Source organism: Amblyomma americanum, chromosome 6 (genome assembly GCF_052857255.1).
Source record: "Amblyomma americanum isolate KBUSLIRL-KWMA chromosome 6, ASM5285725v1, whole genome shotgun sequence".
Classification (NCBI taxonomy): domain Eukaryota; kingdom Metazoa; phylum Arthropoda; class Arachnida; order Ixodida; family Ixodidae; genus Amblyomma; species Amblyomma americanum.
This window is the reverse complement of record NC_135502.1, coordinates 29,588,045-29,615,866: the sequence shown is the minus strand read 5'-3', so window position 1 is coordinate 29,615,866 and position 27,822 is coordinate 29,588,045. Positions and strand designations below refer to the sequence as shown.

General features: G+C 44.6%; 2 protein-coding genes across 3 annotated transcripts; one reads left to right on the top strand and one right to left on the bottom strand.

Annotated features, from left to right (window-relative positions):
• Positions 1–3,269: 3,269 nt before the first annotated feature.
• Positions 3,270–18,681, top strand: LOC144136514 (toll-like receptor 1). Of its 2 annotated transcripts, none has more exons than XR_013315627.1 (2): positions 3,270–3,438; positions 7,423–8,027. XR_013315627.1 is itself a non-coding variant. In XM_077668890.1 (2 exons), the coding sequence occupies exons 1-2, from the start codon at positions 3,403–3,405 to the stop codon at positions 15,560–15,562; spliced, it is 2,334 nt and encodes a 777-aa protein (XP_077525016.1). In that variant the 5' UTR covers positions 3,270–3,402; the 3' UTR covers positions 15,563–18,681. The 2 variants fall into 2 exon arrangements, 1 of the variants encoding a protein (XP_077525016.1); XM_077668890.1 differs by lacking the exon at positions 7,423–8,027 and adding an exon at positions 13,265–18,681.
• Positions 18,682–19,666: 985 nt separating this feature from the next.
• LOC144136516 (toll-like receptor 2 type-2) lies at positions 19,667–27,088 on the bottom strand. The gene is made up of 3 exons (XM_077668892.1): positions 27,009–27,088; positions 24,226–24,285; positions 19,667–22,318 (listed from the first exon to the last, which is right to left on the bottom strand). Exons 2-3 carry the CDS (start codon positions 24,229–24,231, stop codon positions 20,069–20,071), a joined length of 2,256 nt encoding a protein of 751 aa, XP_077525018.1. The 5' UTR covers positions 24,232–24,285; positions 27,009–27,088; the 3' UTR covers positions 19,667–20,068.
• Between the last annotated feature and the right edge of the window lie 734 nt (positions 27,089–27,822).

Genomic DNA, 27,822 nt, shown 5'->3' with positions numbered 1-27,822 from the left:
TGTTAGTACATGGGATACTGATGACTGGTATGAATCTGTCAATGAGAGTAGCAAGTTTCACGCTGAACAGGTTCCAGTTCGTTTCCACGGAGCGTGACAAAAAATCGTGAAGAAAATGATCGGCAAAGACTGACAGCTGAGCGTTTATTTCACCGAAGTTTGCTCGGTTGTAGCACCTTATTTGTTTAGTGCGAGTTACCTTTTTATGGGGCACAAAATTCAGGTTACCCGTGATTATGGAATTGTCGGAAAGGCCTTCTAAGAGCGCAATGTTGGAGCAAAGGTAAGGATCACTTGCCAAGATAAGATCGAGAATATTGGCTGTAGTGGCGGAACGACGCGTAGGTTCAAAAATAAGTTGTTGCAAAGAGAAATCGAGACAGGACTGGAGGAAAGGCTGAGCTTCAGGATCATTGGCAGGAGCTGTTAATGACGACCAGTTAATAGCCGGAAAGTTAGTCACCAAGTAAAAATAAGCTTGAATTCGGGAAACGACAAGTAAGATCGCTTAGTAAATTAGAAAACTGACTTGCGAATGAAGAATTCATGTCCGGAGGGTGGTAAATGACGCCAATGATGGCGACCGTGGGACCACAACTCAACTGGACCCATACCGATTCTAGGTACGACGTGACCTCGATAGGCACAGCAGTGAGCACTTTATTGACAGCCAGAAGGACACCGCCACCTATACGGCCCGTGCGGTCACAAGGAAATATGTTGAATTCGGAGTCACAGGCGAAAACGACATCATCAGGAACCATGTCATTCAACCAAGTCTCGGTAAGCGCGGTGACCGAGGAGCAGCATGAATCAATTAAAGAAGAAAGTGTTAAGTTTTTAGAAAGAACTTTCCTTATGTTAGTGTACAGAAAACTGACATCGTAATTGGAGCAACGCTGCGCGTTTGGCCGCACGGGTGGTTTGCCACCCACTTTACGGGAACTGGAAGGGATGCGTCAGGCAAGGGACATGCGCACTGCGCTACTGGTTTGATCATCCCAGAAATACGAGACACCATTGATAAGCAGTTTATCAAAAGACAAACGGACCTTGTCACCTTCTTTTTTTACTGATTTGGCATACTTCCACAGTTGGCTGCGTTTCTCACGAACCGTTTTCGAGTAATCTCGCGAAATGCTGAAATCGGTATTTTTGAGTTTATAGCCCTTACTCATAAGCATTTCGACTTCTTTTTCGTTGAACAGCTTTGCAATAATGGGTCTCTTTTTTTCCTGAGATAAACGGATTATGCGGTGAGCACGGGCTAAGGAAGACAACGTGATACCAAGTTTGCTAGAACAGAATTCGTTCACATGACGCTCAGAGTCTTCCCAAGTTTCAGGCTCATCAGTGTCCTGAACACCATAAAAAAGAATGTTAGACCGGTGGGAACGATTTTCCAGGTCGTCAAGTTTTACTTGAATGTTGGATACATCGTGTGAACAACTCGTGGCAGATACTGTGGTAGGCACTGACTGTTTAAGTTCCAGTTCCTGCACACGGGTAGCTAAAGACTGTAAGTCACTTTGAAGAACTGGAATAAACTCGATTTTAAGTTCAAGTTCATGCACACGATCGTTTAAAGTCTTCATTTCATTTTGCAGGCCAATATGAATTGTAAGAATCTTGTTAAAACTTTCTAGGATATTCGCGTGGTTCGTCTCAAGCCTTTGAACAGTTACATATACCAGTTCGAGCTTTTCCTCTTGGCCCTTCGTCATAGGGCCTGGGTTTGTTTCAACGTCCCCACCCAGGATCAAAATGCGCCAAATGTACACTGCCGCCGAGCGGAAACGTTTCAGAATATGGGGTGGCCACGACACTGCTACAAGACAGACATCATCATCACGGTAACCAGAACACTCGTAGTAACCAACCTGGAACAGCAGGAACGGTGAGTGGCGAGGCATTTCGTGGACAGTGCCGTGGCCCAAGGGGTGGTGAAATCCGAGTGCTTTATGTAGGTGTCCTCGTCAGCTGATAGTGTAGCATGTTGCCAGGCCCGAAGGTCGAAAGTGTCCAAAATCAGCAGGGGTGCGCACAGATGATCGGATGAGCAGCCGCAGCCGTCCAGAAACCAGCTAGCGCCACAAGATTGCGGAACCGGTCGGCAAGTGGATGAAACAGGCAAGTGATAGCCGGTGAGCAGCAGCACCTAGAACAGCAGGAACGGTTAGTGGCGAGGCATTTCGTGGGCAGTGCTTCAGCTTCTTTTTTAGGGACTGGCGAAATACCGTAATGGGTTAACATCCATATATGCAGAAGGTAATTCTCTGCCTTATATTCATAGACCCCTGGGAGTCCTCATACCATTCCTTGCGCAATGATGCAGCTGTTAAGCTAAGCACCACTGCCCTGCGATAGCAGGCGCTCCCGTCGGTGGGCCTTGTGCGACTCAGGTTACTCTTTCCGAGCGACCAATCACTGATCTAACTGCCACCTGCCATGATGGGCAGTTTTTTTCAGTATCCGGTGGGCATTGTATGGTAGCATCACAAGGTCACGTGATCTAGGTGCACCTGCATCCTAGGTTGCTCTGTGGGGACCGACGGCGAGAACATTGCTCGTGATTTTTCGCTCACAATGCCGACGCCCACAATGCCGACATCGGATTTTGAGGACAACGGAGCCTTTAACGCTGTCGCGTTAAAACGATGCGCTCTTCTTAATATAGCATTGATGCTTACTCTGGAAAGAAGATTACATTGTTTAGTTCGTCACGCCCGGTGCTTTGGAAAGCGAACTCGCACACAAAAGCAAAGCGGCTAAACATTTCCCCGCAGATATCGATGTGTTCGCAAGGTAAGCGCTAGTTTTTTACTAAGGCGAAAGCCTTTCTGTGCTCATCAGTGTGCGCTAGACCTGTCCGCAGGAAACGTGTAGTACATGAAGTGTCCACTCCAGCTTTCAATAAAAAAAAATATTGAAATAGAAAATAAAAATAATAATAAATAAAATGTAAAAAAAAAAACAAAAAAAGCAAAACGAAAAGAAAACGAAAATAATGCTTACGAAATTAAAAATACAAAAGCAAAATAACATAATATGTACTAAAATATAAAGAAAATAAAAAAATAAAAATGGAGGGAGACCGAGAGGACAGGGAAAGGCTCTCGCATTTCCGATGATAAGCAGAATTTGGCGCGGGACGAATTTTTTATCAGCGCCGTTTGCAACGGTCTTCCAAAGCAGCCACAGAGTTCCCGCTTGGGTTTCCAGCAGCACGCATGAAGACTCATGTTCGTCTGCACATCCTGAACCGACACCTTCGTGTCGGTCGCGCAAGATAGCACTGGCGGTCTTACGACGCCGTTCCCGGATGGCATTCGTCTAAGTGCGTAGTGTGCACCGTGACTTCGTCGCACTGCGTTTTGAAAGCAAAACTGCTACAGCATACGCATGAGCATGTGGCTTCGCCCGCGTTGCAAGAGCAAGGTGCGTATTTTTCACGTTATGAATATAGCTTCAAGTGCCGCTTTCTTGGCGCTTTGAAAGCTCGTATGCTATTGTGAAGTTGCTACATCCGATCCGTACCCTGCAATTCTGAACAAAAGCATTTTTGAGCGGGAACCCATTTATGAGCGCAATTTTTTCATATAATGTAAGATTTCACTACAGCAGTCAATATATCCGCAGATCATCCGACGGCAGTCATGTATTGTTTTTTCTATTAACGTTTTTGCTCTCGTCACAAGCGTTCCTCATTGGATTTTATGGCTGTCTCAACTGTTGTATGCGATAGATAGAAACACTTTAAAAAGAAAGATTTTGCTATATATCACAAGAATGGACCATTAACTTTAATATTTCTACCCTAGCCCTAGTGTCTTACAATTTTCTGATTTTCAAAAATTTTGCGCCGGAATGGTGGACATGCGTGTGAGGGAACCGCAGAGTGAGGTATCAAAATTATCACCCGAAAATTCTTGTGGCACTGGCCGCCACTCAAAGAATTGCCATTGTTTGTTGGCAGTTAGACATGATAATAAAGATCGTGCTTATCCTACACCCAATATCGCCAAAGGCGTGGTACTGAGTTTTGAGTTTAAATAGCAGCTGTTATTAAGACACGTTTTTTCACGAAAAAATAATCGTCATATACAATGTGTTTCAATAGAAGCCTGCCGCCAAGAATATTAAAAAAAACAGGCTTTAGGTGGTGAAAAGATTTCTTCTGTGGTATTGAAATAGCAGTAGAGGTTGACGTTAGAAAGCGGGTTATTGACGTTAACTAGCAAGCTGATTGACTAGTTTCTGTATAACTACTAGAGTTGGGCGGGGGGGAGTGGTTGCAATCAAATTTCTACGCGGTCGTTAGTAATAGGCGCAGCATTTTTTAGAATTCCAAAAACGCGGTTACCCTTGCCCTGTGGTTCAAGAAATGTTGGCCACGTCACGCCAAAAGATGCGTGCTTTCGAAAAATGCGCCTCTCCGGAGCGCGCATTTCAAAGCCGTGCCCCAGCCACGTCACGCCCTGTGGTATGGGCCACGTGATGTTCACTGCCCGGCCCGCGCTGCTGTTGTAGCCACTGCTCCCTGCGGTAGCCCACACGGGATAACAAAGGCTACGTGAACGTGACAGGATCGCAATGGAGTGACGTCCCCTTTACGGATGAGGTGAATGGGTTGGGGGGGGGGGGGGGGGGGGGGGAAGTATTACTTCGAGTGAGCCAAAGACAAGCGTTTTTTGAAAGCGGGAATCTTTTGGTGCGGGATCCCCAAAATTTCAAAAATATCGAGCCCATAATGTGGAAATTACAAAAGCTGATATGGCTATTCATAACGACGGACTGTCGGTACCTGAAGATATGCAGATGCTATATTGCGACACAAACTTAAACAGGGGGTTACTGGTTAGACGACCCACGCGTGTTCAGGGCACTAGTGCCGTAGTACTTGACCAGACGATTTATTGAAATTTTTTTTTCTACTCGGTGGAAAAGGCCTCTCCCATCACCATATGTTGATTTTCCCTGCAGCGCTTAAAATCCCCAAAACTCTCCACCAGCGAATTCTGTTTGGGTTAAAGATTTTTCTAGCGCGAGGGATGAAAGAACACTTGATTATCTTGATCTATGCCTGAGTGATTTTTCAAGAAAATGGTGTGTCTACTATGGCATACATTAAAGAAATATCCACGAACTGCATAGAAAACTATGTTCCTAACAAAGCAAAGAAAATAAGCGAAATAAATCCCTGGATTACGCGTAAAGTGTTGCAGTAAAAACAGAAACTAAAAAGATTGAAACGAACACGTCTCAGCTGAAACATTATGCAAGCTGCGTCAGGATGTCGGCCTTTCAAAGCGTCATCACTTTGAGCACACACTGCCGAGCTTCGTTGGGAATGCTCCGCAGAAGTTTTGGAAGCACTAATGGAAGAAAAACAAACCGGTCGGCCACATTGTGCACGAAAGCGTTCTATTCCCCCATAAAGCAAGCACGGCTGAACATTTCAATAGTTTTCTTTCTCGGAATCCAACTTTCCCATACCCGCGGTGGTCGAATTTCGATAGAGGCGAAATTCTAGAGGGCCGTGTACTATGGGGTGTCAGTGGACGTCAAAGAACCCCAGGTGGTCGAAATTTCCGGAGCCCTTCACTGCGGCGTCCCTCATAGCCTGAGTCGCTTTGGGACGTGAAAGCTTTATAAACTCAGCTTCCCCACACGTCGAACTGCTTACCATGTCCACTCGAACTGATCATTTTATCTTCTGCAGCTGTGCTTTCAATGATGTTGAATCTGAAAACTAAAGTGTCTCCTGGTCCTAACATGGTTCCAAATGTGTTCTTGCGTCGTTAGAGTGAAATGTTAACCAAATTTCTTGTCATAACTTTCCGTGCAAGCCTGTCAACTGTCAGTCTTCCTTGACGTCCGAAAGTTGCGCGGACTGTGCCAATACTTAAAAAGGGTGCTGCGTCATTTGTTGCAAATTTTTGTCTAATATCACTGATATCATCTTCTTGTAAACTTATCGAATACATTGTCGTCACTTAAATAAGTACATTTCTCAATGACAGACACAGTCTATCTGCATTTCAACATGAATTCTGAAAGAGCGTTCCAAATGTCAATCAGTTAAAATCTGTAGTTCATTGTTTTGCTGATATTCTAAACCGGTCAGGATAGAGTGACATTATATTTAGTAGAAACCATTGTTTCGCATGCAGAACTAACATGTAAGCTTGAATCTATCGGGCTTCCTTCTTTCATAATTAACTGGATTTCTCCGTACCTTACTAAGCGCTTACAGTTCGTTAGCATTGATCTTCATTGTTCGAGCTACCTCCCAGTCACTACTGTTTACCACAAGAAAGTTTACCAGGACCTTAGACCTTCTTGGTGTATATAAATGACATCGCCCTGCAGGTGCACCTTGTGTAACGAGGTGTTGGTGCTTGGCGCCACCACGGACCCTTAGCCCCCATACCGAAGCTGTCATCCGTACCATGGCGATAGGTTGAGAGGTGGAGGGAAGAAACCATAAACGGTGGCGGTCGAGGCCGTGGTCAAGCCTCGGCCGATGGACTCCTCGTCTGTCTACCAGGCTGGGTGTCCCGGGACCTTCCTCTGTGTATAAGGGTGAATGAGAGGCGACAAAATATTAGGAACTCTTAGTCTATACATGCCGTATGGAAAAATCTAAAAAAAAACCTGATCGGCCCCCGAAAAGGAGTCGCACCGATGTCAAGAAGTTGATGCCACAAAAGCGAGAAATATTTACAAAGTTTTTCAAGATGCACTCTAATACTGACGGACCTGTAGCGAACTTAACCGCTTTTGTCATAGCCAAAACTCTAAAGAACTGTGTAGGCAAAAACTACAAAGCAAAAAAGCAGGGAACCGGAGATCTCCTCGTAGAAATCGACACGAAAGAACAAAGCAACAAACTGCTGTCGTTAGAAAATCTCGGTGAAATGAGTGTATTAGTAACTCCGCACCGCACCCTTAACCAATCAAAGGGCGTAATATCTGAATATGAACTGCTACAAAGTACTGATGAGGAAATAGAATAACTTTCAATAGCACAACTCCGCCCGATTTCATTCACGCCGCATACCTCCATTGTATAGTCCGCCCATTCATGCTGAATCCCAGACGATGTTTCAAATGCCAGCGCTTTGGACACAGCATGTTGGCTTGCCATAGTAAACCCACTTGTGTCACATGCGGAGAAGGGACACATACCGAGGAGAGATGCGAACGCACACCGAAATGCATCAACTGCGATGGCGCGCATGGCGAGTACTCCAGGTCGTGCCTAGTCTGGAAAACAGAAAAACAAATTATAACTTTGAGACCACAGAAAACCTGTCCTACCTTGAGGCAAAAAAACGTCTCACTTTCCAACAGAAAGGGCCATACTCCGAAGCGGTGACGCGGGGAGAGCCACCGCCTTCGGTTTCTGTCTGCACACAGGTCGCTACGACGTACCTGGTGTCAACATCCCAGCCCCCACCAGAGGAGCCGGTGATGGCACAGTCCACAGGGCTGAAAATTTCGCCAGAAGACCATGCGATCCGCGCCGGAGGCCCTCAGGCCCCACTTTCAGCAGCGGCGTCCTCGGCGACAGGCACCCAGAAGAACCCTGCTGAACTGGACTTTTCGCCCCACACCGCTAAGAAGGCAACTGCTGGTCCAAGCCGCTGGAGCAGAGCCTGGAGTCAACAGAAAAGACGAATGCGAAGGCCACGGGCCATCGCGACCCAGAAGCATCCTCCACGTCCACCGTGGAGGACGTGGATGTCAGCGAGAGCGCGCCGACCTACAAAAACCGCACATCCGCGGCGTCCCTGGGGAAATCCTGCGCCACGAGAGAGGCGATGGATTTAACTTCTGGTTCGCCACCAATACTGCGGTGGCGAGACTCCCTAGAGAAAAAAGGGAAACCACGAATCACTCCTCCTGAAATTAAGTAACTTTCCCCAAAGCACAAAACAGGGAGCATAGGGTTTTAAATACCTCCCTAAAAGGCATGGCGATCCTAATTCACTGAAACTGTCGAGGCATATTAAAAAAACTAAAGTGGCGTAAAAGATATTCTTGCTTTATATGCCCCGATTGTTTTGTGTCTCCAGGAGACAAACTTGGGATCATACATAAATATATTTTAAGTAGATATCAAGTCTTTCGCCTCGACCGAGAGCAAGCAAATAAAATCTCTGGAGGTACTGTCATAGCTGTTCAAAGTTGTGTGGTCACTCGTGAAGTCAAGCTTCCGACTACTTTTGAAGCCGTTGCAGTATCTGTAGTACATTTTAAAACAATTACAGTATGTTCTGCATATCTCCAACTACACCTGACAGCAACACTCCATGACTTAGACGACATTTTAAAACAGTTACCAGAGCCATATCTGTTAGCCGGCGATTTTGATGTCCACTCCAATTTCTGGCGAAGCGAACAGACACAAGAGGCCGTATTTTAGAAGATTTTTTCTGTGCAATAATATATGCCGGCCAAACAAGGGCAAACACAGGTACTGCTCTCCAAGTTCAGGAATATGAAGATGCATATATTGTTCTCTTACATCGCCTTCTGTTTTTACTGCTTTTAATGGGATGTCTTGGACAACCCGTGTGGTAGCGATCATCTACCCGTTCTTGTCAACCTAACACCTTCTCCGACAATCATTCCTACAAAACCACGACGTTGGAAGCTCCATTTGGCCGACTAGGTGCTGTTTCAAGAAAATTCAGCCTAGAAAAATATATTCACATAACTTAAGTATAGATCAACTTAATGAAATTGTCACAAACTGCATTATTTCCGCTGCGCGCCTGGCTATACCTCAATCTTATGGAGTGGTGAAAGGAAACCACAAAACGTCGTATACAAAATGATGTAGAGTAGCAAAAAAGAAACAGAACAGAGCATAGGGCAACTTTCGGAGGTACCCCACGCAGAAAAATCTCAAACTTTAAAAAGGCCAGAGCAGATGCCCGATATATCCACCGTAGTGCCAAAAAGACTTCGTGGCAAAGTTACGTGACATCCATAAATAGCTCACTCGCGAAGTGAAGGTTCAGTCTACTTTTGAAGCCGTTGCAGTATCTGTAGTACATTTTAATACAATTACAGTATGTTCGGTATATATACAGCTACACCTGACAGTAACACTCCTTGACTTAGAAGACGTCTTAAAGCAGTTACCAGAGCCACATCTGTTAAAAATACTCCCCAATCACACTTCCCTTTCTAACAGCTCCTGGTATACAGACAAACATCGAAGGAAAGGCAGACATTTTGGGTGAATATTTTTTAGGCAGTTTCCAGCTCATCACATTACACAGAATCTTTTCTGAAGTACAAAAACACAGCGAAGAAACAAATACTCCCTACAAGTGGGTATACAAATGAACCATATAATATTTTTTTAGAGTTCAAGAAATCAACACAGTCTTGTCCGCTGGTAAACAGACTGCGCCCGGCCCTGACGGAATACACTATCAAATGCTGTCCCACCTCTTTGAGCCTGCCGCAGAGGCACTTTTAAGTTTTTTAATAAGGTTTGGGTATCAGGAAAACTACTTGAAGCCTGGAAGAAGGTCATCATCGTTCCATTTTTAAAACGCAAAAAAACCACCAACTTATCCAAGTAGTTATTGGTCCACAGCCCTTACCAGCTGCCTTGCAAAATCCTTTGAAAGTATCGTGAATATTTGATTAACCTTCGTGCAAGAAGCCGGTGAGATTCTCGATGTCCATCAGTGCGGTTTCAAAAAGGCATTCTCCACAACAGACCACCTAGTTCGTCTTGAAAATACTGTCCGTGAAGCTTTTGTGCACAAACAACAATGTCTTGCTGTTTTTTTTTATTTAGAGAAAGCATATCACACAACCTGCAGGTACGGGATTCTTCACGACTTGGCTGAACTTGGCATTCGTGGCAGGATGTTGAGCTGCCTAAAAGACTTCCTGTCAAACCGTTCATTCCATGTACGCCTCGGTCCAGCCCTCTCGAGAATTTTCATTCATGAAAATGGAGTTCCTCAAGGGAGTGTTTTAAGCACGACCCTCTTTGTCCTTAAAATGAATTAAATTAGTAAAATAATTCCAAGGTCCATGATGTATTCAGTCTATGTCGACGATCTTCAGATAGCTTGCACGTCCTCAAACATATTAACATGCGATAGACAAGTGCCGTTAACAATAAATAAACTTTCAACATGGGCAGACCAAAATGGTTTCCGGTTCTCCTCGCAGAAAACAGTGGCCATTCTTTTCTCACTCAACGTGGCCTACAGACAGATCCTAGACTACACCTGAACGAAACCAAATTACCGGTAAAGAGTGACCACAAATTTCTGGGCATAACTTTTGACAAAAAACTGACCTTCCTGCCCCACATAAAGAACCTGAAGAAGAAAACTTCTCGATCATTAAATATCTTAAAGGCGCTTTCACGTAAACGCTGGGGGTCTGATAGGACCTGCATTTTACACATTTACCGCAGCATAGTTCGCTCTTGCCTAGATTATGGGCGCATAGTGTACAATTCAGCTCGACCGTCCGACCTGAAGCAATTAGATCCAGTACATACCTCAGGTCTGTGCTTGTAAGTGGAGCATACAGGACATAAACAGTCTATATGTAGAATGTAACGAACCGGCACTCGCAGATAGAAGAGCCATGCTAACATGTGCATACGTCCTAAAAACTCCTTCACTACCAAAACATCTCTGCTATTCCATAGTTACGAAGTGCCCGCATAAGCAGCTTTTTACTAACAAACCCAATGCAACGAAGCCCCTCATCCTCCGTTCTGAAGAAATTTTCCAGGAATTAGGTATTCTGGACACACTACCTGATGTTGCCCACGGACCTTAATCATTGCCTCCTTGGTACACCTTTCCCGCTGTAGGGGACTACACACTGACACAATTTCGTATAAAGCACACTCCACGCGAACATATATTACAAGAATTTTTGACGCCAGACGAAAAGTACAGAAAATACACAGCATTTTATACAGACGGTTTTAAAACAGCACTTTACGTCGGAAGTGCTGTAGTACAAGATAAATGGGAAAAGGTAGTTACGTTGCCTGAGTGCGCGTCAATTTTCTCAGTCGAATGTTATGCCATTTCGGTGGCTGTATCAAAAATAGTCAAAAAGAACATTCAAAACAGAATTATCTACACAGACTCGCTGAGTGTAATCACAGCACTGAATGCCAGAAATGGAAGAGAACTTTTAATAGAAGTTATGATACATAATATAATTACCGCTGACACACAAGGACATGAAATTAAGCTATGTTGGATACCAAGCCATCTCGGAATTGGCAGCAACGCGAGAGCTGACACGTCTACATAAAATACTGAAGAAAATAACAAACTACAATTAGTAAAACCTATTCGGGAAAAATGGAGATCATGCAGCAATCAGGAACGTTTTATATAAGTAATTTTATGCCGCCTACGCATCGGACACACGCTCCTAACACATAGCTTTCTACTGACAAAAAAAGACAGGCCTTTATGTGAGAAATATGGAGATGTGCTCACAGTAAATCACATCCTATTCCCGTGCACAGAACTCGAACGGTTAAGGAAAAAATATTTTACTGTATTTTACAATGAACGCACTCCCTTCCACCCCAATTTACGCTTAGGAGATAATCCACTCATAGGTACTACATCTGTTTCTAGTTTCCTGAAAGAAGCGGCTACCTTAAACAAAATAGAATATCACAGAACCACTAATTCTAAAAATTCTTACCTTGTGCTTTAAGGCATCTTGTGATGCACCTCATCCATTTTCTCAGGCCTGAGAAGAAGACTGACGTCCATACGATTTGTTGGGCTCGTCGGAGTCCTTGTGCGGACAAAGACTTTCGCTGACGACACCCAATTTTTAAAATAAATTATGCCATGTGTTTGGCGCATGACAGCCCGAGTAGCTTATGCGCCATAAAACCCAATGCAATGCAATACAATACAATACAATACAATACAATAAATGACATTGTTGATGCAATTAATGAACCAGTACAAATTATGCTATTTTTCGATGATTTTGTTTTGTTTAACTAAATCAGCTCCTGCGAAGATCAATACATTCTGAATTCTGATCTTCAGAATATTCATGCCAGGTGCAATCAATGGCGGATGAAACTTAGGTCATATTTTTAACAGTGAGAAAACAGCTTTCATGAGAGCGATCAAAGAAAGATATAGCCTATCATTTCCATATAACCATCCGAGCCAGTCGCTTGAGGAAGTTAACGAATACAAATGCCTAGGTGTTATTATAACCAATAATCTCAGCTGTAATAAGCATGTATCAAACATATGGACGTCATCTTTTCGCGAACTTCACTTTCTTAGGCATAAATGAAGAGCTGCCCCTGCTGGCCTATTAGCCTGCACATCCATCACCAGAACTAAACTTGAATACCCAAACACCATCTGGAACCCTTACACTAAAAATAACAATGAGGCGTTGGAAATCATCTAGCAAAAATCTGTTCGATTAATCTTCAACAAATATCGATCTACTTTCTCTCCACCCACTCCGATGGCACAACATACCATGTAGGCACTATAAACACGAAAAAATCATTTTACTCAAAAATAGCATACTCTCAATAAGCCATGATACAATTATTAAACCCCTCACAACGCGGCTGACTAGACATCATCAAGCGGAATCACGAACACAGTACAGAGCTAGAATCAGCGTTTTTAAAAACTTGTTTTTTCCACGCCCAATAACTGAATGGAATGAGCTCCCCTCTCCTGAAGTAGTAAAGAGCAATGATTTCTTTGACGTTATTGTTTATTGAAAGCTCAAGAGTTGTTTCTTGTTTCGCGCTATGTGCTATTAATCATTCTTGTTTTCGGCGATACTACTTTCTGTGTTTTCTTTTATGTATTTCTGCCTGTCCTACTTGGATCCTTTTTAGGGTTTGGAGTATACTGTAAATAATTGAAAGCCGGCGCCCAACTTCCATATACAGTTAGAAAGTTAATAAGCAAAATTTTTTAACCACCTCACCAATTAACTTGATTCACCTGTCTGCAGCTGTCTGCCAAGACTTTTATTACTATGCCGCATAATTCATCTTTATGCTTCTAAAAGCCTGTTCTTAAAAATCATAGGCGGGCTTTGCTCAACCACCAGTGGCGTTGCGAGCTATAAACGGCAAAAAGAGGTAGTAATGCAGACAGCATTCTGCGAGGGGTCATTGTATTAGCAGTTAAAAGGGACCTAGTAAGTAAATGGGCTCAGGTAGTGGTTTGTTCCTTTGTTTCAGATGGAGATGTGCATGAAAGCTGGCGCTTTACTTTTGTGGGCTGTGACAACAGCCTGTGGCCTAAGCCCGCCCCTGAACTGCCCCCGGATCGCTCCTTATGCAACGCTGCTGGAGCCGTTAAAGCGTTGCAACGTGACCGTTGAAAATGGATACGTCCACGCCATTTGTACCGCCTTTGTGGGGCTAAAACTTTCGAAGGATTTCATTCTCGCCAGCTATGAGACGCTGACGAGGGAACACCTGCTCGTATCCGAGGAACCTGTAGACAACGACACTCCTCAGAATGGCACCGTCTGCATGTCGCTGCGATCCGTCAAGATTCGAAAATGGGACAACTTCCAGCCAGAAGTGGGTCAGCCATACGACCGATTCCTTGGAGTTGTGGACATCAAGCCTGGCGAGTTCAGAATATACACCGTGCTCGCGTACTTTCACCAGATGACATTAAGAACTACGTTTGGCGAGCCTCCGCAAGCCGCCGTCGCCGTCTGCCGTAGAACCAGAGCCGACAGAAGCTGTAACTTTGACGTCTATGGCTTCGTCGACCGTTATCGGTACACCTTCCCACCTGAATCCGAGCTGTTAAAATCTTTCATAACGTTCTGGAATATTCACACCCTCACGATCGAATCTGTGAACGTCACGCTCAGAGACAAAGTCAAGAAAATGCCTGTAAATCTGTTTTTGATTCTCACCATTACCCCTCTAAAGCAGCTTTCCTTCTATAAATGTAACTTTAATAACATCACACACGGAGACATACCGGAACTCAAGCAACTCGAGCGCCTCGAGTTTTTGCACACACCCATAACGAAAATCCATCCACTTGCGTTCCGTGAGAACCCAGGTTTCAGGTATGCCTCGTTTATCGGCACAAAATTACCCAAAATTCCAGAGGCTATCTTTTCCTTAAAGCGGTTAGATACGCTCGACATGTCCGATACCAATGTTCCACGTGGCATTGAGTTCCAGTACTGTCCCGGAAATTGTCAACAGAACAGCAGCGTTCAGCGACTAATTATGAGTGGAACCAATCTCAACTCTTTGCCCAATCGCGCCTTCTGCGGATTTCCGCTACTCAAGACACTCGAGTTAGAAAACTGTCATATAACACGGCTTTCTGGCTCTCCATTTCAATGCCTGGAAAACCTCCAGAATCTCTCTATGGCTGGCAACAAGATAAGGACTTTTGGTGAAGAAAACGTGAAGGGACTCAAAAAACTCGTTTTTCTCAACCTCAATAAAAACCGGATCGTGCACTTCGAAGGCCCGCAAGTATTCTCCACTTTGATTTCCCTGACGCGGCTCATTATCACTCAGAACGAGATAAAAGAACTGGGACTTGGTGCAGTGGAGTACGCGCCTATCGAGGAGCTAAATCTTGCGTATAATAAAATTTCCAAGTGGAAGCCCCCTCTATTCGCCCGCATGGCTAAACTGAGAACCTTGCTCTTAGAGTACAATGAGCTATCCGCAATAAGCGACGACATGTTGCATGACATCAACCACGTGAGTTACGTGAACCTCAGCTGGAATCCCTGGAATTGTTCAAGATGCCAGCTCAAGAACCTTCGATCTGTGCTGCAGAAGCACCCTCCGCTATGTATCAACTGCTTTGTCTGCAAACAACCTGAGGAACACGAGGGAAGTCTCGTTCACGAAGTGCCCTCGAATGAAGACGACTGCGTCCCGCCCAACCCCTACATAGTGTACGGCGTTCCCGCGCTCCTCTCTATCATGGTCGCTTCGGTGCTCGGCTACGCAGTCTACAGGAACCGCTGGTACTGCATGTACGCCCTGCTGTACCTCAAAGTGGCCATCAAAGCATATCGAAGACAAACGGACGCCGGACGCTTTCTGTGGGACGGCTTCATCTCGTACCACACATCGGACACCGAGTGGGTGAGAGACGTGCTCCTTCCGAAGCTCGAGTCGGCTCCCATGGCGTTCCGGCTCTGCGTTGCCGAGCGGGACTTCATCCCGGGCCTCCCGATCACCGAGAACATCTGCCGTGCCATAGCGCAGAGCCGCGTGTCGCTGTTCGTGCTGAGCCGGGAGTTCTGCCGCAGTCACTGGTGCATGTTTGAGCTTAGCATGGCGCAGCATCGGCTGTTTGAGAAAGACCGCCTCGACGGCATGGTGTTCATAAAGAAGAATGACGTGGAGGAGTCTGAGATGAGCTCCGCGCTGGCGTGCCTCATCAAGTCCCGCACCTACGTCCAGCTACCGCCCGATGGCTCGAACGAGGCACTAAACAACCTCTTCTGGCTCCAGGTACAGGCTGCTCTGCAGCAGTAGTCATGTGGCTCCAAACTTCCCTGCTTCCATGTATTGTGGTATCATGAGGTTTAGGCCGCTGCCGGTGGTACTTGTCTTTGTATTACTCTGCCGGTGCTGCCTTAGCGACATTCTCGAGAAATGTTAGACACAGTCACCATTCGTCTCAGAGTCATCACACAGCTGGCGCTAGATCGCTTCGTACAAACTTATCTATATTTTAATCCTGCTAACCCTTAAAAAAGGCGCACCCTTTCAAAAACTCTGTAGCGTTACCTTTAGAGTTTTATCATATATGTTACGGTATACTTATCACCGGTTACGCTATGCCTTTCAATTTATTGCTGGCTATGAAATATTCGCAGGTTACGCTCCACCTCTGTTGTGTGTCGCGAGTAATTTACAGGTTAAGCCATTACCTTCAGCCTGCCTTCCGAATGTACACTGAGAGCGCAGCGAAACGCTAAATGCATACTACGATTCAGAAGCGCCAGAAAGTGAAGGGTACGCTAACGCAGTGTTAAAAATGCAGCACAAGGAAGTCGATGCTGTGAAATCACTGAACGACCGAGACTTTTTATTTTTTTTCGTGTATGGTAGTAAATGCCTTTTTCGAATTTTGAAAAAGCGCTTGTACGGCTCTTGGTCAGCACTGCAGGTATAGGCCTGATGGCCAGCTTAAGTGCCTTTGTAACTGCACCGTCGTAGAAAACGAATTTAGACGTTCGAAACACTTTGTTAGTTTTTACTGGAGACCAGTTTGTATATCGCGCCGTGTTTGGCGGTCTGATCCTTCTTGGAGGATAGACAGAGGATAGACAGAGCTTTGTGGAGCTCGGAATGTTCTAATAACCACTACAGGACACCAACAATTATTTTATAACCAGCTAAATCAATGATGGCATCCGCGACTATGCAGGCCTGAGATTTAGATAGTAATATAGGTGTAACCGATGATTTTTCCAGGCAAGCATTATCAACAGATGATGAATTAGCAAGGAACATAATCAGAAAAGATTACTGCGCAGTGAAAGAATTCCCTTAGTTACCCGCCGAAACGCGCATTCATATAGGGCACCTTCAGCGTACACTCGTGCTAAGAGCACATGAGGGAATTTCTGTAGCAGTCAGTGTTGGTTTAATTGCGGACGCCAAGCGCAATAGTTCGCTGGGGGGACTATACACTTTCAAGAAGTCAGCTATCAGTCACTGCAGGAAAAAGCGCCGTTATGTACCGAAATTTTCCGAGAAATGGGAGAGTTAGCATGCCTTAAAATTCTACGCAGCGCAAACTTATAACAGGCATTTTATAAAACAATGGATAACAGAATTAACCCTTATGACTACACCTGCGCGTTGGCTCTCAAGTTTGGCACCAGGATGCGTCGATGCACGCCACCTACGGCAGTGTAAGGGAAGGAATTGTGATTTGCTCACTCTGGATTCGGAGCAACCAAAGTTTTCTTTCCAGGGGAGGAGGGCGGTACAAGGCTAATAAAACGGTAACAATATATTATCTCTTGTGCTGTCTCGCGGTGGCCCGCTAATTTAGAATCATCCCCCCCCCCCCCCCCTAAAGAAATGAAAACGAATTTTCCGAAAAGAAAAACAGGCAACGAACACAAATAACTGGCAACTTGGCAAACTGAGCGGAAGCATCGTAACGAGTAGCGTTGTGCAACACCAATGGCGTTATCGGCGCCGTTATAGCGTTTAGAAGCCGTATTTTTACGCGTGTAAAAACTCTCCTTTCTCTCTGACCATAGTGTCTCCCTCCGTATGCAGACAAAAGAAAAATTACGGTCACTGAATTGTTCTGAGTGACTGTGTTTATGCGGAGCTTGCAGGCTCGCCTATTTTAACGTGCCTTCGCTATATGTACTGATCAGAATGTACTGATCAGGACTGAAATCACAAAACATAAGAAGGCAGAAATTTTTAGTGACACTGCCAATGGGATTTTGTTTCGCACTGTTGGCTTCTGTGCACTCATTTCTTTAAAAAAAATTCACCGGTTTCCTATAAAAATACGAGCAATTTCGTATCATCGTATTTATAACTGCACCGCCACTGTGCATGAAGGAGGTCGGTCTTTGAGCACCTCATATATGGCAGAACCATGTACAGTCTTGGTCAAAAGTCTAAAGGCCACAGCGTTCAGCTGCAGAGAAACCAACGGTCCCAGAATGCTCCGTGTATCGGATCATTCAAAACACAAGTCAAGCAGGAAGATTCTATACCGCAAGGAGGAAAATACTAGCATTCCAAAGTCATTAGGCCTTTAATAGTGCCGTAATAGCTCTGTTATCCGGCTGAAGCGGAAAGCCTTTTGGCCTCAACACTTTTGATCAAGACTGCACGTACACTGGAGTAGGCGTTGCTTGGCCCAGTGGCGCGGCCAGAGGTTCCGCGAAATCTTCCTGTTAATGTGGAACTTCCGAGTAAGTGTTTGCACTGCCCTCAGTACCAGCTCTGTGTTGGTAGAGAGGAGTTTCGCCACCGATGGACGGCAAGGCTAATCATGGTGTGCTGGGGGAGCGTGGTTCTCCAACTTATCCTAAACCAGTTATGGACTTTTGTTTAGTTCAGCACATGGGCGGATTCACGACGTGCAAGTTGTGTTCTAGTGCAACTTTACGTGTGTTGTACGACATTTCCTGTGTTTCGTATTGTTATTTTGCCATCAGTCAGTGCGTGCATATTTTGCTCGTGACGTATCCAATGTGTTGAAACTGTTTTTGTTTGTGGTCTGTGCTACAGCGTCAACCTGTCATCATAGTTTCGCGGCGTGTCCCTTTGGTTCACCGTCTTCGATAAATTGTCGTCAACTCCAAACACATTTATAGATATGCATGCGTACTTCTTATGATCTGAATGTACATGTTTCATACGCACTATGTACATACCTATCAGTTCTCATTATATAACTGGGCACATCCTTGACCTCTTTCATTGTAAGTTGGTAAGAAAAGAGCGAGGGTCATTATATCAAATCGGTGTCATGTTACTTTTGTGTAACTGTTCTCAAGCCACAGAGTTGACAATTTCGTGTTAACAGCTGTATTCCCCCGTTGAGTTGTGTTGGTGATACCCGTGTGCTTTATTCACATCTGTAATAAAGGTTTTCTTGGACTGAAGCATACTCGCTGAATTTTCTTGGGTCAATATTTTTGAACTGCTTTCCCATTTTTAAGCTGCAATGGCTGAACTGCAAAAGATGGCCACAGATAATTTGCACTCGCGACTTTCACACTGATCGCGTGACTGCAATTCCCTTTATCGTAATTCTGGCGGTCGTTAACTGCTTGGAAGAAAGACCGTAAATAAAGGAGTGCATAGAACAGTGTGCGTAATGTTTGTCCAGTTGAATGAAACTACAACCGTATCGTGGTTAATTTCTGTAATGAGCTACAATATGTAATAAATCACAGTATCAAAACGATTGTAACGTGGGGTTCCTGCCCGTTTCGAATCCGTTGCCTGAAGCGTTCATTGTAATATAATTGAGTAAAGATCCTTCGCCTTCTGTTCGTTATCCTTAGAGAGGCCACTTCTGAGCATTTTTAGCCATTCTCGCGCTAAGCGGAGAGCTTCATATGAAAGCAAGACATGAAAAGAGGCAAGTTCATGATGCATTTCTTTACTTAATTTCAGTGAGCCGAACAGAAAGAGGGGGAATGAAAAAATACAAATACCTGTCGTAGCGTAACAATGAGCTGAATCTTTATCCGAGAGAAAAAAAAAAGCATTTTATGAGCAAATGGAAAGGGCGTCAGCTTGAAGGTGACCTTGGTCAAACTATGAATAAATAAATATGAATGTGCAAATAAATAAATATTGGCGCGGTTGGCATTCTGAGCCGCGGGGGTCCAAGCAGGTCAGCTTCGCTGGCCACTGCACGAGAGCACTAGGCTACCGCCGCAGCCGATCCCGCATCGTGTTAAACTGCAACGCACTCTCTCGCTGTGCATTGCACATCGTCTTCTTCATCAACTAACACTACTATCAAACTAATATTCGCGTTTCGAGCTATGTGGCGGTAGTGACAGAGAGATGTGTGCTGCAAGCGTTGGCGTGGACAAAGTTGTGGTAGAAACAGGGCACAGGGCGAAATAAGCGCTTAATGACACTTTTATTCACAACCTCAAATAAACTGTGGCAGAAAAATGCTTGCAGGTGGTAATGACACTCTGGCCGTCACAAACGCATTAGAAGGCTTTTAAAGACAAGGTCACTGTTTATTTGAAATTATGCCTCAAAAGAATCTCAGGGATGATGGCCTTGGCAGGCGAATATCTTGAGCCCAGTTTAATCCAATTATGTGTGATTTTTCTTTTTGCGTGATTTTCACTTTACGAAGAAGGCAGTCTTAGAAACACCACTGAAAGGAAAGGAGGCACTAAAACGATGCCATTCTGTCAGTGTAAATAATATAGAGCTCCTGGAAAATATTTTAGTACTTCTGAAAAAGACAGAGCGTTTAAAGGAAAGTTCCTTCATCTCAGCTGAGGTGGCTGATCCATTGAGTCAGAATTCCAAGGCAGCTCGCAGCTGCAACCAGAAGAAGTCTTTCACACTGGCGTCGGACTCCACGGGAGGCACTTGTACGTAAGTCCTGGTTTTGGTCAAATACTTCAGCAGAGAACACATTTCGGAATCTGCTATTTCCTCTCGCAGGATGAACACCATTTGATTCTCGCGGTCCGACTCGAACAGACGGTGCTGCGCAAGTGTCAGTTCGAACGTGCACCACCGACTGGCACAGAAGTCTCGACTCAGCACAAACAGCGATTTTCGACTCTGTGCTATGGCACGGTAAACGTTTTCCACGATGGGCATGCCGGGAATGAAGTCGCGCTCACCTATGCACACGCGGAATCGAAGGGTGGAGGACTCCAGCGTCGGTACCACGCAGTCACGTACCCAGTCCGCGTCCGAATTGTGGTAGGAGACGAAGGCGTCCCAGAGAAAAGGTTCCCCGGATTTCAGACGTCGATATCCTTGAACCTTGACGCGCAGAAATAGGGCAAAGTAGCGGATGTACCATCTGTTCACGTACACGGCGTACCCGGTCACCGACCCCATAAGGACAGCCAGAACGACAGGCACCCCGACGATCACGTAATAGTCGGGGAGACGGCATGCTTCTGTGCTTGGAAGAACACTCTTGACGGCAGTGTTTGCCATAGGCCCTTTATCACCGCTGCATACGACGCAATTGTCGCAGCAAACCTGTTTTTCCGGTCGGAACAAAAGACGCTCCACGTTTCTGATGCGGCAGCTGGTGCAGTCCCAAGGGTTATTGCAGATATTTATTGAAGGCAGATCCGCAACGTCCTTGTACATAGTGTCGTCCAAAACTCTAATCTTGTTGCTATCCAGCAGCAGATTTACCAGCTTTGCCATGCGAGAGAAGATTGGCTGTGACCAGTTCGAAATCGCATTAGATGACAGCGACAGGGTTTTCACGTTCAGATTAACGAAAATTTCCGGAAAAAGGACATCAACTTTGTTCTCTCTCAAGTGCAGTATGTCTAGGCTAAGGAGTGGAGAAAATACAGAAGAAGCACTGCTAATGACGATCATGTTTTTTGCTAGATTGAGTTTCTTCAGACTGGTCAGTCCCTCAAAGTTTTCAGCGGAAAGGGTGGTCAGTTCGTTGTTGTACAGTTCGAGTGTCTTGAGATGGCTGAGGCAGAAAAATGGTGAGCCGTACATCACCCTGAGTGAACACATTTCTAGGCTGAGGTCTTCGAGTGCAGGTAGGGTGCATAACTCGTGATCCAGGAGACAATACAAGGTCTTTCCGTCCCATGTAAGTGATTTAAGAGAAGGGTTGCCGATGAAAAAAGGGCTAGATGGAATATAATCTTCGGGTTTCAGGGCTGCATTCTCCATATTTAGGCGCTCGAAAGTACGGATTGAAAAAATGTCTTGTGAAGTGGTGTTTAGTTCGGAGTCCAGAAAGTAAAGGTTGCTGAAATTGTACACCGGCAAATGCACGTCGGCTGTATATGAGCTAAAGCGTACAGCTTGAGTCTTGACTCCTAGCACTCTTGTCGATTTCCCGGCACCTCTGGGAACTGGCATAAAAGAACAGGCGTAAAATATAGGTCGTTTATCGCTTCCCAGCACAACCTTGTCGCGTAATGCGTATGACAGGTACTCTGTGCCTCTTGGAAATACCTCAGTTGCATCGTGCCATACACGTGACGAAATGTCTTCCAATTTGTGGGCGTAAATTCTACAGAAGCTGTACGTATCATAATTATCTTCGGTTATTCTCCCTTCTTTTGCTTTACTCACTGATGATGATGCAAATATATCGATGATATACCGCCCTTCATTTCGGTCGATCAGTTGAATGAGGAAGGCCCTCAATGGCTCACCAAACTGGATAACGTGGAGGAAAAGTTTCAAATTAAATCTCACTTCGTCTGATTCTTTCTTCAGTGGGTACTGGTAACAACATTCAAAGCTAAGCTCGCGGATCGAGAGACATTCATTTCCATCCTGAAGAACTTTCTCGTCCAAGAACTTCGGTCGGTATTTAGCGACTCCCCTGATTACAGCAGCCTGACGACCGAATGACGACTGAATTTCCGTGATGACGACGCAGCTCACATCAACAACGCTATTCAGATGGCTCAACGTGCAGTTTTTTAAACGTAGGGGTTCCTCATTTGTGTTGCCTTTGTTGTCACAAACTGAAAATCTGTCACAGATAACGATTCGTAGGCAAAGAAATCCGAGTAGTATTTTTGCCGGCATGTAGCCCTGCAAGGGAAGAAGGAAAGGTTGGGTTATATGCACAGATGTTTATTAAGAAAAATTCATCTCTACAACGCACAAGTATGTACACGCGGACATAGCCAGAATCACCGGGAGTAACCCCTGTGAGGGCGTCCCCATCCTTATCCTCGTGGGGACCTCACGCTGTTAGGTGTAGGTGTTAGTTGTTGTACGACGGAAGAAAAAGGAATCGCACTGGCGTGTCGGCTGGCGCTCAGCGAGCCACTACCACTGCCGCGTGCGGATGCCAGTGATTCGAAGGAATCAGAAGATGAGAGAACAAGATAGAGGACACGCGCACCCCAGCCGTCTGGGCCAAAGCGGCGACAACTCCTGGTGCAAAACGCTCGTTGTCGCTTGAGGACAAGCTAGAAAGGAAGGCGCAAACCGCCTCTCTGGAGTCACCTGCATTGCCTCCTGGGCGGTGAATTTTCCGTTTTCTGCATAATAAATGCAATAACCTCCGGAAAAGACCAGGCATTTATCTTTTTGAGCTGGAACTCGCACTGCAAATCGCGGCGCTTGTCTTCTTGATAAGGCAGTAGTGCGATCCAGGCGCGATCTCTTTGTTCTTTCACCTAATTCTAGGGTGATCGGCCATGTTTTTCACATGCCATGTTTCTCAGATGCCGACATCACTGGGTACTAAGGGGAAGAAACACTTAAATACCTTATTTGTGCTAGGCAGACAGTTTTGCACCTGTCACGCGAAGCTTCTATGATTAGATGAAAACTTACGCCTATCGGAGGCACGGCGAACTTCTTTGTTTGTTCGTGGCTTCAACTACTTTATTCTAGATTTTTGCGTACACAGCCATTAGTTGAATCCTACGGGCTGCAGATTGGCCTGCGAGACTGCTCTGTTGCTCTGGTGTGGAAATTTAGTCTTCGTTTGCTGCAGTAAGACGATTAATAGAAAGCATAAGAGGGCGGCGAGAGAAAGCGGCAGTGATAAGCTTGCGGGTTCCACGTGTAGGTGTAAGAGAGAGTGTCCATATCGCACATGATTTAGTGTTATTGAAATTATAGAGCTGAACGCTGTGAAGTACGCCAATTGCTGAGAAGAAATTTAGGAACGAAATACACATTGCGAACAAGCAGCGCAAAGGCAACCGAACTCAGGAAGCATTATTTTCAAATTTTCGCAGTTGAAGTTCACTGAAATAGCATGCAATAATAATAAAAGAAACATTCAGCTGAAATCACGATGAATGTGGCCGGTCTACAATCAAGAAAACTCGACCACCTAATAATAATTAAGGTTTAAGCTAAAAGTCATTCCAGTCACTGCTTGACGCCGCAGTCATATACCTAATCAAGGCAGCAATGTAGGCTAGTTGGTGGTACATTTGGGTTGAATAATGCGCTACACACTAACAAAACGACAACTGAAATGGAAGACACGGAGGCGCGCTTGTCCTGTGTCCTCCGTTGCAGTTGTTTTGTTAGTGTGTAGCGCGTTATTCAAACCAAACACATACCTAATATAGGATTCGGCTTCTTAGAGAACATAGAAGGCGATCATAACCTGGCCGACCATTCTACCTTTGTGTTTGACCATCCCTAAAGCTCGCACGCATCCCTAATGTTTGGCCTGCTCAAGCGTTCTAAACGTAAGGTGACCGCAATATGAGTGCCGGCAACAGTCCAGCCGTCACCGGATTGCTCCATGCAACCGTACACGCGGAGAGTAACTAGCCGAGGCAAACACTAAGGCAGGCTGCACACGATACCCTCAATCGGCTCGATATTTGACCTTTGAAGCCCCCAGAATATTACCAAGAGCACTCTTAGAGTGCGGTGCTTTATCTACACGGTTCGAAATGCCAGCTGCCTTTCTTGAATACTGGCGGTTGGCGCTGGAGGAGAAGACAGGATAAGAGGGCCCTTACCCACATTCTTCTGTCCTGCCCAGCGTATCCTCCCTCCACCGGGCCGGTGCCTATCCGAGCCTGGAATAACCGAGAGACCTCACTGCGGTCAACGGACATGGCCAGGCAGAAAATCGCCGTCAGCTGGATCGCATATGTCATGGAACAGCATCACATGAAGTGGAGTCATGCGAAGACCCAGGGAGCCTATGTGTCTAGAATTCTTTTGCGAAATAAAGTTGCCCGCCTGCCAGCCTGCCTGACTGCCCGCCCGCCCGCCCGCCCGCCCGCTCGTCCGTCAGTCTGTCTCCGAGGCAGGCACGTTGCTTGGTTAGTGCTCCGATTGTAATTTTTCTCTTAGCTTCCTATTTTATCTTACCCTATAAAGTCATCCTCCAGCAATAATAAGGCAGTAAAAAATACGAGAAAATATATAAAGGATATAATTGGATTTGTCTACACATTACAGCTAACAGTAGACATGACGACACATACAAAACACAGTTAGCAAACACAAGTAGCAAGCATAACTCTTTTGCAAATGTATGGCGTATAAGCTTGCGTAGTAAACAGAAAGGAGCCATTGTCAATATAGGAAGTACAGAGAAATTCACTAGGACGTGTAATTCACAAAAAAAAAACTTATTTAAAAATTGAGACATTTATTTACTATAAACCACTTTCTTCTCGATTAGAGACTAATATATTTCTTCAGTTCTTTCACAAGTGTTTACAGACTCCAGTACGTCGGCAGAACTGGCAAGATGAGCTGGAAGCATGGAGCCCGGACCTTCAAATGAAGATTTGTGAATCAAGAAATTCAAGGCGTCATGTCATTACCATGAAGCACTTCGAATTGGATGTAATTCAAGCCGTAATGACTAGGAGTCAAGCAAGTCAAGTAAAATATCTTAGTATAAGACATTCTCAATTTTCGAATAAATGGCTCTGAGCTGGGGCCCCTCTCTTGGCTGTGGATGGTTGATTGTAGCACCCCCCCCCCCTTTTTTTTTTCTGCTAATTCACATTTTCGTTTATTATCAATATTTTATATTACATTGGTTTAAGCGCGTTGTGCATTAGGCGGCGCGGGCTGTGCAGTATTATATTTATTTATTTTGCTTAGTTTCCCGCACTACTTTATTTCAGGCTGTCTCGAGGCGAACGCGGCGTGCGATTGGAAGCGAACGTCGTGTTGACCGCCTGGCAGTAAATTTCGGCTTATGTGCCTCCCTCTATAACCTTATATGCTGCGCTAACGCTGTCTTTATGCTACTTTTCATTGCTGTTTGGGATAGCAAGAGACACACCATTTATTTAACACAACCGCAGGGGGGACACAGCATTTCAACTATTTTAATTTATCATGCTTTCAATGTAACCTAACTTAGAAGACATACATTACTTTGTGAGCGCATTTCGTAAATTACTTTAAGCTAGCTGGTATAGATACTTAATACTGATAACTAATAATATTGTAAAATCATTCCCGGAATGTTAAATAGTAAAAGGTAAAGTGCGCAAGTTTTTTTTTTTTCGGCATGTTCACAAACCCTGTTCTGTGCAATGAAGCTGTTAGTTGTATTTTCATAAACGCAACTCATGACAGCAAAAGCTAAAATGTAGCATGCATCCTGAATAATGCAACTTGAAAACGTTCCTTACAAAAATATTTCAAAAGCTATTGCACTTCTACATTGAAAAAAAAACAGGACCTTTCCTGCACCCGTCAACGTCTTGCGATTCATGCGGCACGAACCGAATCAATCTGCAGTCATTTATTACGATATGCCGAATAAATTTATGATAAAAATTGCAGAACAAGTCATAGCTGAGGAAACTAGCCCGGAAGTTTATTATCTCGCTGGCATTTCCTTTTGGTCAGAGAAATGTGGAATAACAATCAGCAGAAGCAATGATCTCTCCTGTTCATGATGAAACTAAGAAAGTGGTGTATCATCTTTGGATTCCAGCGGGATTCGCGATGCGCCGGGACCATCAGCAGCAAGATGCAGTCTCAAATTTCTACAACCACCGATAAAAGAAAAACGCTCTAATATAAATTTCTACTGTATTTTTCACTACAGTTTTTTTATGGCGAGGCAGATGAGGAGCCGTGTGTTGCGACAACAAAAAATAAAATGAGAAATAATTTTTTTTACCAAGTTCGCGCATTTTATTTGACGCGTCTCCCCTTAAACCGACGAACATCAGTGTATATACAGCACTCGTGCTGATTCGTGGCTGATGAAGATGCTTTTTTTTTTTTTTGAGGATGACATCTCTAATTCAGACTTCTTTGTTCAGTTCCTTTCGTGCTGCACGCATGAGCGCAAGTACGCGGACACTAGTCGGTTCTCGTTTCTTTGGGGTTACCGCGCTTTGAAGACATTAGAAAGTTATTTACTGGTACATGATGAAAGGAACGGCGGCGTAAACAGGAAAGAGACAACATCACATGCGCATAACACCTGGTACATCTCCTTGTGAGATAGAGTAAGCCGCATTAATTAGCATATATTTAAGTGCATTGTGCAATAAGCGACGTTAATTTACGAGAATTCATGATTGGAGAAATTTACTTTATCAGATTTTTGGAGTGATGTTTCTAGCCTCACCCAAGTCTAAAAGACACGAAAAGAACCAGCATAACAATCATTTCGCTTTGACAACGTTCGATGCCGGGCAAGGTTTGCTTGGTTGTGACAAACAAAAGCTTGTGCCTTAATTGAGAGACTAATTGCGGAGTTGCATGAACTTTACGGCCGTCTCTAAGACACATGGAAAAAGAGAGTTTTACTCACCTGTAGCTTAGTTAAACAGAGAAAGTCAAAAGTCGGGGGCGCGAATGTTTCTTTGATAGAGGCGTGAGGCTGCACGAGCCGGCCAGTAAGAAAAACTATTTCTAAATGGCAGCTCGAGGAACACAGTGAGGAATAACCACGTGTGTTATCAGTGGAGATAAGTGCGGGACCCATGGAGATAACGGCCTCCCCATAGAAGTTTGAACCGCCCTCAAGGCATATCTATGAAACAGCCTGGAGGTCTCGCAAATTTTTCTTTGTTATTATTAGAGGCCTATCGCATAGAAGGAGAAAAACTAAAGCATATAAAAATTTTCCTTTGGTGCCAAAGACAGGTGCAAGAATTTATATTTTCTATTTTTTCTTTGTCAGTTCATTCCACCGACTAAGTTAATTTTGCTTCACTACAAGTGAGGGCTAGAGTCAGCGTTACTGATATTTTATAATAATCTGCTTTGATGTTGAAAATACTAGAAAAACAAAATGAAAAATTCATTAGTACCATGAAACAGTGAATATTGTAGTTAATTCATGCTGGCTGCAAAAAAGTGCGATGACTTCGGCTGTAATTAAGTTTTCTGAACTAATACATTTACATTTTTAGAGGCATTACGAACAGAAAAAGAGCGGGCCACCAGTGCTCGAAACAAGGACCTTTACATCTACGTAAAGCACTGGTATGGTCATTAACAGTGATGCACTGTGCATTTAATATATTATGAACAAAATATTTCTGATGTAACAAGCTAAAAGCGAAGGTAGAATTTTTTTTCTTAAAATGAGCTCGAGAAGGTGTTCATGACCGTCACATTTA

Excerpts from the sequence above, each read along its gene's own strand:
- LOC144136514 (XM_077668890.1), top strand. The coding sequence starts at position 3,403 with ATGAGCATGTGGCTTCGCCCGCGTTGCAAGAGCAAG. Across the intron at positions 3,439-13,264 it reads GCCCGCGTTGCAAGAGCAAG|ATGGAGATGTGCATGAAAGC; the intron begins GTGCGTATTTTT and ends CCTTTGTTTCAG.